General features: G+C 40.4%; 1 protein-coding gene across 3 annotated transcripts in view; it reads left to right on the top strand.

The window, feature by feature from the left end:
• Positions 1-5,564: 5,564 nt before the first annotated feature.
• The window catches only part of LOC123972162 (acyl-coenzyme A thioesterase 6-like), a 27,525-nt gene continuing 21,549 nt past the window's right edge, over positions 5,565-11,540 (top strand). The window contains exons 1-4 of one of the 3 annotated variants that reach the window (XM_046051448.1): positions 5,565-5,679; positions 7,138-7,599; positions 8,058-8,245; positions 9,486-10,330. In XM_046051448.1, coding sequence (XP_045907404.1) covers positions 5,655-5,679; positions 7,138-7,599; positions 8,058-8,245; positions 9,486-10,094 — 1,284 coding nt within the window. In that variant the 5' untranslated portion in view covers positions 5,565-5,654 and the 3' untranslated portion in view covers positions 10,095-10,330. Of the gene's footprint in view, positions 5,680-5,709; positions 6,043-6,159; positions 6,258-7,137; positions 7,600-8,057; positions 8,246-9,485; positions 10,331-11,540 lie in introns of those variants that run through there. The other 2 variants (XM_046051451.1, XM_046051452.1) reach the window with 2 other exon arrangements.

The following is an 11,540-nucleotide window of genomic DNA, read 5'->3' as shown; positions in this document are numbered from 1 at the left end:
AAATCAGTATCTCAGAAAATTAGAATATTGTGAAAAGGTTCAATATTGAAGACACCTGGTGCCACACTCTAATCAGCTAATTAACTCAAAACACCTGCAAAGGCCTTTAAATGGTCTCTCAGTCTAGTTCTGTAGGCTACACAATCATGGGGAAGACTGCTGACTTGACAGCTGTCCAAAAGACGACCATTGACACCTTGCACAAGGAGGGCAAGACACAAAAGGTCATTGCTAAAGAGGCTGGCTGTTCACAGAGCTCTGTGTCCAAGCACATTAATAGAGAGGCGAAGGGAAGGAAAAGATGTGGTAGAAAAAAGTGTACAAGCAATAGGGATAACCGCACCCTGGAGAGGATTGTGAAACAAAACCCATGCAAAAATGTGGGGGAGATTCCAAAAGAGTGGACTGCAGCTGGAGTCAGTGCTTCAAGAACCACCACGCACAGACGTATGCAAGACATGGGTTTCAGCTGTCGCATTCCTTGTGTCAAGCCACTCTTGAGCAAGACACAGCGTCAGAAGCATCTCGCCTGGGCTAAAGACAAAAAGGACTGGACTGCTGCTGAGTGGTCCAAAGTTATGTTCTCTGATGAAAGTTAATTTTGCATTTCCTTTGGAAATCAAGGTCCCAGAGTCTGGAGGAAGAGAGGAGAGGCACAGAATCCACGTTGCTTGAAGTCCAGTGTAAAGTTTCCACAGTCAGTGATGGTTTGGGTGCCATGTCATCTGCTGGTGTTGGTCCACTGTGTTTTCTGAGGTCCAAGGTCAACGCAGCCGTCTACCAGGAAGTTTTAGAGCACTTCATGCTTCCTGCTGCTGACCAGCTTTATGGAGATGCAGATTTCATTTTCCAACAGGACTTGGCACCTGCACACAGTGCCAAAGCTACCAGTACCTGGTATCCCTGTTCTTAATTGGCCAGCAAACTCGCCTGACCTTAACCCTATAGAAAATCTATGGGGTATTGTGAAGAGGAAGATGCGATACGCCAGACCCAACAATGCAGAAGAGCTGAAGGCCACTATCAGAGCAACCTGGGCTCTCATAACACCTGAGCAGTGCCACAGACTGATGGACTCCATGCCACGCCGCATTGGTGCAGTAATTCAGGCAAAAGGAGCCCCAACTAAGTATTGAGTGCTGTACATGCTCATACTTTTCATGTTCATACTTTTCAGTTGGCCAACATTTCATTTTTGTATTGGTCTTAAGTAATATTCAAATTTTCAGAGATACTGAATTTGGGATTTTCATTAGTTGGCAGTTTTAATCATCACAATTAAATGAAATAAACATTTGAAATATATCAGTCTGTGTGTAATGAATGAATATAATATCCAAGTTTCACTTTTTGAATAGAATTACTGAAATAAATCAACTTTTTGATGATATTCTAATTATATGAGCAGCACCTGTATATGGTCCAACGTACGTGGACACCGAAACATTACACCTCAAACCATGGGTATTAATATTCTCATACAACAGCCTCCACTCCTCTACTGTAGTTTCAGGCTTTACGCCAGATTTTGTAACCTGGCTGCAGAGATTTGCTCCCGTTCAGCCGCAAAAGCATTAGTGAGGTCCAACACTGATGTTGGGTGATGAGGCCTGGGCTGGCTCACAATCAGCATTTCAGTTCATCCCAAAGGTATAAGATGAGAAGAGACGAGAGGCAGACGTGCTGGTGAAAGGGACATGCAGGTGTAAAAACAACAGGGAGTCAATTGTTGGAATTTGCATAAACAATTGTACTCCTTCTAGGGGTCTGAACAAATCTGAACACACAAACATGATGAGTGGCTTACATGAGTGCTCCTTTTAACACTAGAACTTGCCTGAGAATCATCAAGTTTTCTTCAGTTTCTAGGTAATGCAGTGATAGTTGTGTATACATCTGTGGGTACACTGCAAACAGGTGCTGCTAATAGCTAATTTAGCATACTTTTAAGGGTGTCGATTTGCCTAAATGTAAAAAAGGTTGTAGTCAATCCACAAACTCCATGGCAACATTATACTTCCATTTCATATCCCTCAAGGCATTATGGGACCTGTAGTTCCAAACTTAGAGCATTCCTTTTTGATTATCTACTTATTTTAATGCAGCAAAGAATTGTTTGTTTGATCAATAATTATATTTCATTGAACAAAGGATCAAACACCATGCAAGATGCGCAACAACTCCATCACAAATACTATCGTACCGTCTAGATCTCTGTGGTGGTGAAAGACGTAGGCTACTCAGATCTTTACGTAACAGTCATGCATTTAAAATGTTACTAAAAGTAGGCCAACAAAAGTAATAACCTCAAAATATACTTAAAGTACCAAAAGTAAAGGTACTCGTTTTAGAAAAAGTCCCATTTCAGAATAATTTACTGTATATTATGTTATCTGATTACTGATGTAATAATGATTTAATGTTGCAGTTGGTAAATGTGGAACTAGTTTTATTGTATTTATATATATTATTACTATATACTGTTGGATCGCTTATAAATGTTTCCCCCTTGGGATCAGTACCGTCTTATTGATATAACAATATCAAAATTTATGTGTGGACTATATTTTGTATCATGAAGGAGTAAAAGGTTGCAGTATTGCCCTCTGAATAGTAGTGGAGTAGAAGTATAAAGTAGCAGAAAATGGAAATACTCAAGTACAAGTACCTCAGAAGGGAGCTTAATTACTATACTTGAGTAAATCACCCACCACTGATTTTGACAGATGGGTGCCCTCTGTCGGCCAAAGTGTTGAGTTGCACTGAGCTTTATTTAACAGCAGCAGCTGTTCACAACAGTTTGTTAAGAGGAGGGAGACAAAAAGCTTTGGGTGGACAGTGATTTGTCCAACAGTAAAAGAAGAACAAGGATAGCGAGTTTAGTTTGAATTCAGACACCAGACATGCATAGTATATTAACAGTTACCACAGTTATGTCCAGATCTACACAGATGTTTGATTAATAAAATAGGAGTCACTCTTGTTGTTCGACAGTTTTACATAAGAATAGTGAAAAGAATCAGTGATGAATTATCAGTTTACACAGGAGAAATTCTTGCAATGCAGTGGATAGAGGATATGGGACCAAGCAATCATTTGTTCAGACTCAAGTTCATCATTAGCCAGTGTACAGAACAGTCATTCAGACAGCAGAGCAGACATATAGATAGAAGTAAAACAAACATTTTACAGAATTCAAATGATAGGTCTTACAGTCCTATTTTTATGGGTAGTACCACACATGCTGGTATCAAAGGAAATGAAGTGGCAGATGAGTTTGATAAGGAGACCACAAAAAAAGCATTATAAAACAGGCAGTTGTGAGTGCTGTGAGCAAGAAACAGTGGAGCATGTGATGATACTTTCAGACTTCTATGAGGAAGAAGGAAGGCAGATGACCCAAAACCTCATCATCTTAACATCTTAGACTAACTACAACCCCAGTTCCAATGAAGTTTGGACGTTGTGTAAGATGTAAATACAGACAGAATACAATCCTTTTCAACCTATGTTCAATTGAATACACCACAAAGACAAGATATTTAATGTTCAAACTGATAAACTTTACTGTATTTTGCAAATATTCACTCACTTTGAATTTGATGCCTGCAACACAAAAAAGATCAATAATCTGTCTAACTAAGAGAGGCCTGCAACACAAAAAAGCTGGGACAGGGGTCTGTTTACCTCTGCGTTACATCACCTTTCCTTTTAACAACACTCAATAAGCGTTTGGGAACTGAGGACCCTAATTGTTGAAGCTTTGTGGGTGGAATTCTTTCCCATTCTTGCTTGATGTACAACTTCAGTTGCTCAACAGTCCGGGTCTCCGTTGTCCTATTTTACGCATCATAATGCGCCACACATTTTCAATGGGAGACAGGTCTGGACTGCAGGCTGGCCAGTCTATGTACCCGCACTCTTTACTACGAAGCCACGCTGTTGTAACACGTGCAGGATGTGGCTTGGCATTGTCTTGAAAGTGATGAACCTCGCCACGTCCTTGCTTGTGAATGACTGAGCCTTTCGGGGATACTCCTTTTATACCCAATCATGACACTCACCTGTTTCCAGTTAACCTGTTCACCTGTGGAATGTTCCAAACAGGTGTTTTATGAGCATTCCTCAACTTTTCCAGTCTTTTGTTGCCCCTTTGGAACATGTTGCAGGCATCAAATTCAAAGTGAGGGAACATTTGCAAAAAACGATAAAGTTTATCAGTTTGAACATTAAATATCTTGTCTTCATAGTGTATTAAATTGAATATAGGTTGAAAAGGATTTGCAAATGAATGTATTCTGGTTTTATTTACGTTTTACACAACGTCCCAACATTAGAATTGGGGTTGAGAGGATATGAGTTTTTTTTAAAATAATGTTGTCATTCTGATCTGACCTCCAGGGAGGAAAATGGAGTCAGAGGAGTATATGGAGAGCGAAGCAGTAAAGGAAGAGGACCTGAGAGGTGTTGTGAATAAGAAAAGGAAGAAGGATAGTGTTTCACATGATGCCAGCCAGTCGTGTTGGGATGATAGCTGTGACACGAACGGACGGGATCTTTGCACAAGGTCAGAAAGTTAACCAGAGGAAAACTTTGAGATGTGAGGTCAATTAGGACAACAAGAAGCGGGATGGTTGTTGTTGATTGTGTGTCAAGGTGACAGAGAGATAAAGCTCTGAGCTCTTTCCTAATCAGGTCAGGAATCAAGAGAAAAGGAGTGATAAGTGGCGTACCGCTGTCAATGCAGGACAAGGCATTTCGGAGTATTCAAAATGTCTGTGAAGCAAGAAGACTGACACAATTTCGACAAGGGCAGAGGAAGGAAAGTAATTTGGCGTGTCTGACCTTTGAGGGGGAATTGCCAGAAAGAATATATTTAGATTATATATCTTACTGGGAGAGGCCGTATGAAAGAGCTCCACTCAGGCGCTTCTGCTGTCACTAATATGGACATGTTGCTACAGTATGTAGAGGAGTCGGAAGATGTGGGATGAACAGCTGTAAAAGAGAGGAGTGTGAAGAAGAGCAGGAGCTAGTCAGCACAATGTCTGAGACGAATAAAAGAAATGAAAGTGAGTAAAATCAGAGTGAAAGAGGGTCTGTCATATATGCCGAAGCTACCAAGAGACTGGAAAGAAAGGAGGAACGAGTGGAAAAGAAACAGCAGCCAAAAAGGAATGGAGAGAGGATCAGAATATGGTCTGCATCGACAAGAGGCAATTTCTGGCATTTATTGCCATGGTGGTAAATTGTGCCATTGAAATAAAGAGCAAGTCAGAGAGGATTAAGATGGTGTTGGATGCTGCAAGCAGATTCTTGGACACTGTGGACATAACAGAAGAAGAAATAGCTAGACATTCCACTGAGGGAAGCGTTTATATCAACTCAGACAACCGAGTCTGACTCATAAAACTGACAATGCATTGAATGGGAACTCTCTGGGTGGTCACTGTAAAGCGTTTGCACTGGGAAAACTATTTTATACAGTAGCCTAGGTGGCGGTAATGCAACAATTTGGATGCCAACCGCCATAAAACCTCAAAGAAGAAGAAGAAGATCTACCTTCCATACCGGTTGGTGGTGGTAATGCACCAATTCTTTGTTTGCCAACAGTGAAGAAAATTCAGAAGAACAAGAAGAACAAGCGTTTGTTTATGGTTTATTTGCAAGTTTGTCCAGGCGAGTAGCTATTTGTTGCCTTCTTTCTGAGTAGGTTGACGTGTTATATTATAACAGAGACGTTGCAGTACACTTGTAAACTTATTCTTGTTCCAGCTGTTTCAGTGTTTGACGCGCACATCTAATTATCGTTCCTCTTCTGGGAGACGAGCGCACGTCATACAATATGATACCTCTGAGCAATCTCAGTGCCTACAATTTAAACCAAAGTCCTTATAAGCTCCGATTAAACTTTGTGTTGTCGCAAACTATAACGTCGGAAAAACGTGACCCGCGGCTAGTCTGCCTCTTCTTTTCTAGGCAGGCTAACTTATTGTTGACCTTTACCCTACAATAACCTGATCTGTCTCTGTCTGTTTCAAGGTAAAAGGTAGAAGGTTGTTTATTTGTTTCAGATTTGTGAAACCTTTATTCTGTTTGTGAAAATGAAAAAAAAATAGGGGCGATTTAGATGTTTGATATTATTTATATTATTTGCAGGTAATCCACATTAGAGCAGGTCCAGATCAAAAACCACCATACCCAGAGCTGTCAAATCTGGACTAGATTGTCCCAGAGTCTTTAAAACACAGTTTCAGGTTTGTGAAATGTTTATTCTATTTGTGAAAATGGAAAAAGGGTCAATATGTATTTTTTGCATGCCCAGATCAAAAACCACAATGGCTAGATTGTCCCAGAGAGGCAAAAGAGTCTTTAAAACACTGTTTCAGATTTGTGAAAGCTTTATTCTATTTGTGAAAATGAAGAAAGGGCCGATTTATATGTATTTTACAGCAAGACTAGAGAGTTGGTTGCAATTCACAACCTCCCCACTAGATGCCACTAAATACACTTAACCTTTAAAAAGCAACATTTCTGTGCTCAGCTATTTTCATACAAATTTTATTCCATTCCTCAGTCAATATTTAGAAATCTTTTTTTGTGTTGGTAAATAATCAGTGATTAGTGATTTTTTTATTCACTTCATTTATATCAGTCACTGGTGTTGATGAAATATTGTGAGCCAGGTTCAGGTGTGAAGAAGTTTTGGAGACTGATAAAGACTTAATATTGCATGATTATTTGAGCCCAGCCAAGGAGATACAGTGCCAGCATACAACATGTGAACACGTCAAATGCCAACACCAAATCTGAAGCGTAACATCTTTTGGTCCCTTTTATGTTTCTGTCTTCCCCGTAGTGCCTGTGGGATTTCCCTCTTAGGTCATCTTTAGCTGGCCTTAACATAGAACAACTAATCTATCTGATGTTTAGACTCCAAGAACATGTGAGAAATAACTAGTGCTGGAAGGTCAGTGAACACTTGTGGGGTCATCTAATGACTCTAAGGTAGACCTGTCTAACTTTTTTAGGTTGCTACTTTTTGGGAGTACAGATAAAACAAAACGTTACAGTGAAGCCCTTCTATGTCGCATTGCCTAAAAAATGTCAAAAGTCAAAGAATGAAAGTATCTTTAGTTTCAGGTGAGATGTCCTCCCAAGTCAGACTGAGGCTGCTGCCGAGCGCCAGGTGCTTCTTCGATGAGCCCGTTCAGGTGAAGGTGGCCGGGCTGAGGTCGAGACAGGTGGTCTCCATGAAAGCCAGATCAACTGACGAGAAAGGAGTGGTGTTCAGCTCCTCAGCCACCTACAGGGCTGATGGGAGCGGGGAGATCGACCTGAAGAGAGACCCCTCGCTCAGTGGCAGCTACGTCGGGGTTCAACCCATGGGTCTGCTGTGGTCGCTGAGGGCGGACACCTTACATAAGTACTTTTTCAAGAACAATTCCTTAAACCCACATGTGGTGAAGTTCTCTGTACATGAGGGGGAGGAAAGGATGCTGGCAGAGGCGAACAACGAGAGGCTTCTGATTGGAGACGGGGTCAGCCGGCTCCCTGTCAAAGAGGGGAATATGCGTGGAGTCCTGTTTACTCCCCCAGGTAGGAGATTCAACATAGTTTAATTACAACCTAATAGTGTTTTATTATGACTATATAACAACTGTTTATTTATTAGGCCACCATAGCAATACCATGACATCTTGTGCTGCCACAGTCGATAAATGGAATGCAGCCACCATTAATAACTTTAAAAAATATACATAGATTAATCGATTATGAAAATTATTAACAGCTGCAGCCCTATAACGTGTTTCTGTAATGAGGCTTAGAGCTGTTACAGAATACTTGAGTCAAGCTTATATTGAGTTGTACCCCATAGACACTGACCTCAATATTTGCTGCTATTTTTTTTTTTAATTTTATTTAATTAGTTAAACTGTGTAAAGGTGTGGTTGTAGCAGTGATAACAGTAGATCATATAAAAACTTACATAATGTGCATCCTTTTGATGCAGAGTCACTAAACTGATGACATTTACTCGTATGTGTATGTTCCAGGAGAAGGTCCGTTTCCTGCTGTGTTGGATCTGAGCACCTTTCCATCTGAGAAAAGAGCCTCTCTGCTGGCAAACAAAGGGTTTGTGGTTCTGGCTGTAGCGGTGATGACTGATAAGCCTGACAACGTGAAAGAGATGCATCTGGACCACTTTAAAGAAGCAGTGGATTTCTTACAACAACATCCTAAGGTGAGTAGTTTGCGTAACTTTTAAACCCAGCAGCATAAAGTCACAAGCCTTTGATTCTGACATGTTCAGTGGTAAGCAGCTATTGATTCAGTGTGTATTTTGCGATTTTAACAAAGTTAAATCTGCAGTAACTAATACATTTTTTGGCCACTGTGGGGCAGCGGAAACACGTTATAATTGCAAAACATATCCCTTTTATGTTGACATGGTAAACGTGCTAGCAAACTTATTTAGACATCCAGCTGTTATGCATCAACATTATCATTCATTTGGAGTCATGAAAGTCAAATAGTCACTCTCTTATAGCTCTGTTTATGGACTCCACCAACTCCAGAGGGAAATTTAGCTGCTAAGTGCTCCACTATGTTCTCCAGCTAGTGCTAAACTTTGTCAGCTGAGAGAGCGGTGACAAAAAACTCGCTAAAACTCTCTCTGTTATTCTAAAAATAACAATGTGAAAGGTTGAAACATTATTATTCTAAAAAAAATCGATTACAACTTCAAATAGTATTATATTGTTCTGGACACCCATGGCACTGGGCCTACAGCCAGCAGCCACTTTTCTGGCTCTGTCTAAAGGTTCCAACGCCCACCTACCAGCACCTCTAAATCTTACAAATTACCATGTAATATCTTGCTGATTTAATCTACACAAAACCCAGTGTAATATCCATTGTGCATTTTACGGGGGTTATATGCTGGACTCTTCTTGGCTGGCTCTTATTTGAAGCTTAAAATTGACATTTATGCGAATTATTGTGTCATAAAGGTTTATTTTGAAGTGTGCTAAGCAGTTAATTGGGTCCTCTCTCAATACACTACACAGTGTGCACTTTTGGTGGTAGTAATGCATTACTAATAAATATGTTCCTTAGATCTCAAGAGCTTGCACTCAACATTACACTGCCTTGGATCCTCAGCGTGAAGGCGATCGGCTAAACCGTTTTTGAGAAAATCATGAGCCAGACAGAGACTCCTTCCATTTTAGTTAGGTTAGCAAAAGGTCGTACTGCTTTCAAAATAGGTGTTTTAACATGTTTTTATATAGTTTTATCATACAATTGACTAATTATGTTGATAATACAGTTTTTTTCAAAGTTGATTGATCCACCATGCTTGAGTAGACCTCCACATTTGGTCCAGTTTTTACACTGTTATCCTGATTCACCTTCGTAGCCCAGTTCCTGAGCTCTGTGTTTATTATATCGTGTAGCATTTATTTTCTTTATTTTCCTCCCAGGTGGGCAGTAAAGGAGTTGGTATAATATCACGATCAAAGGGGGCAGATATTGCGCTTTCACTTGCTGCTTATGTGCCAGGTGTTGAGGCCGCAGTGTGGATCAACGGCAGCAACGCCAATATAGCCGTTCCTCTATACTACAGGAAACGCCAAATCCTCACGCCATTACTGTACGACTCCAGCAAGGTGATTACCACAAATTCAGGGGCTATCGTTATCAAATACAGTGTTAAAAATCCCCTGGCAGAGGAAAACAAGGGCAGCCTGGTCCCCATTGAACAAGCCAAGGGACGTTTCCTGTTTGTGGCTTCAGAGGACGACCTCAACTGGGACAGTAAAGGTTACATGGATGAGATGGTGGAGAGACTGAAGCGTCATGGGAAGGATAACTTTGAGACTGTGTATTACCCGAGAGCTGGACACCTACTGGAGCCGCCTTATGGACCGTTCTGTCCCTCCGCTTTACATGGGCTCCTCAGCAGTTCAGTGCTGTGGGGGGGTGAGCCGGTGGCTCACGCAGCAGCTGAAGTCCACATGTGGAAGAAGATCCAGGAGTTCTTACGATCTCAGCTGAGCTGTGATGCTACTCGTACTAAAGCCAAATTATAGATGCAAATTGGATGATAGGAAATACTTCAAGGCTGCTAATTGAAGGTGGGGTGTGCGATTCTGGATAAATCCAGTACCATGACAAATATCACGATATAGAGCGCACAGCGACACAGCAAGTAATGTAACTAACATTAGATAAGTTGTGGCTACAGTTGCTGCTGCGAAGCTAACACAGACAGCGATACTCACAACTCTCCTGCTACTGTAGCTAACATCACAACCACTGCCTATCCTGGAGAACTAGAAAGTAAGCTTAATATGTGTGTGTGCAGTAATTTAAAGTTACCTGACACACAAATCATGACTGGAATAGTGTTGTGTGATGTTTTCCAAGCCACTTTGTTTGTTTGGGCTGTTTTCAAACACCAGACAGAACGGACAGCTATCTGAGCGTGAGAAGATATTCACTGAATTTGACAAAAAGATATGTATTGGATTAGAATTGCATACCCCACCTTTAACTCTAGTATAATCATGTGTGAATGTGTGTTAATGTTTTGTAATGAATAGAACCATTTAATATTTGATTGATAATAGGTGATATCGCTTCTTGTAAGGCTATGAAAACAGGGTGCATGCTCACTACATTTAAAGGAGAAAACGTTAAGATGTATTTAGTGCACTGCTAGAATCTGACTGAAATTGAATTGTTAAAATGTGAAAAGTGGAAAATAGAACATTTGAGATTGAAACTGATATCATGAAATGGCAGCTTGAGAATCAAAAGTGAAATCGAAAAAGCCTGAAATGGATGAAGGAAAAGCTTAAAGTGAAAAATGCAAAAGGGAAAAACAACTTCACTGAGACAGAAAACATAAAAAAAGTATAAAACAGGAAGTTCTCTGATAAAATACTTTAAGCTTAAATTGAAATAGGAAAACATCTTAAGACATCAGAAGCTGAAGAAACCTTAGTTTTTGAAATAAAGTAAATTTTAACCAAGTTAGCATACAATACTTTGTTGTCCATTTTCCTTTTAGAACTTTAAGTCGCATATAAAGTAGGATGACAAGGAAAGTGTCCTATCTCTCATTTTGAATGTTATTCTGTATAGGCTACGGTAATTTTGTATTCTTAATTTTTTTTTGTCTTGTGTACTGACACATATCAATAAACTTGAACTTAACCATCTTTGGCTGGAGCGGGGCCACCTTATAAACACAAGTCTGGTACCTGGCGTATTGGGTGAGTGAGGAAGTTACACCATCGGTCGGTCCAGTGTTGGCCGTTGCCCATTACATCCTCAGGAGAATTTTAAGCTTTGCTAAAATGAAAAACCCTGCACACGCAGTCGGCACCTAGTCTTGAAAATAGGGAGATGCACAACCATGCAGCCCAATGACTATGTAAGAAATCCACTGCTTTTTTAAAGTGGTCCAGATGCATCTCTGACATTAACAAGTAAACACTGCTACAGCCAGAACCACAAAACCTATGTTAGCC

This window comes from Micropterus dolomieu, linkage group LG06 (genome assembly GCF_021292245.1).
Source record: "Micropterus dolomieu isolate WLL.071019.BEF.003 ecotype Adirondacks linkage group LG06, ASM2129224v1, whole genome shotgun sequence".
Lineage (NCBI taxonomy): Eukaryota > Metazoa > Chordata > Actinopteri > Centrarchiformes > Centrarchidae > Micropterus > Micropterus dolomieu.
The sequence above is the reverse complement of the archived record's forward strand: the minus strand, read 5'-3'. Positions and strand labels throughout refer to the sequence as shown.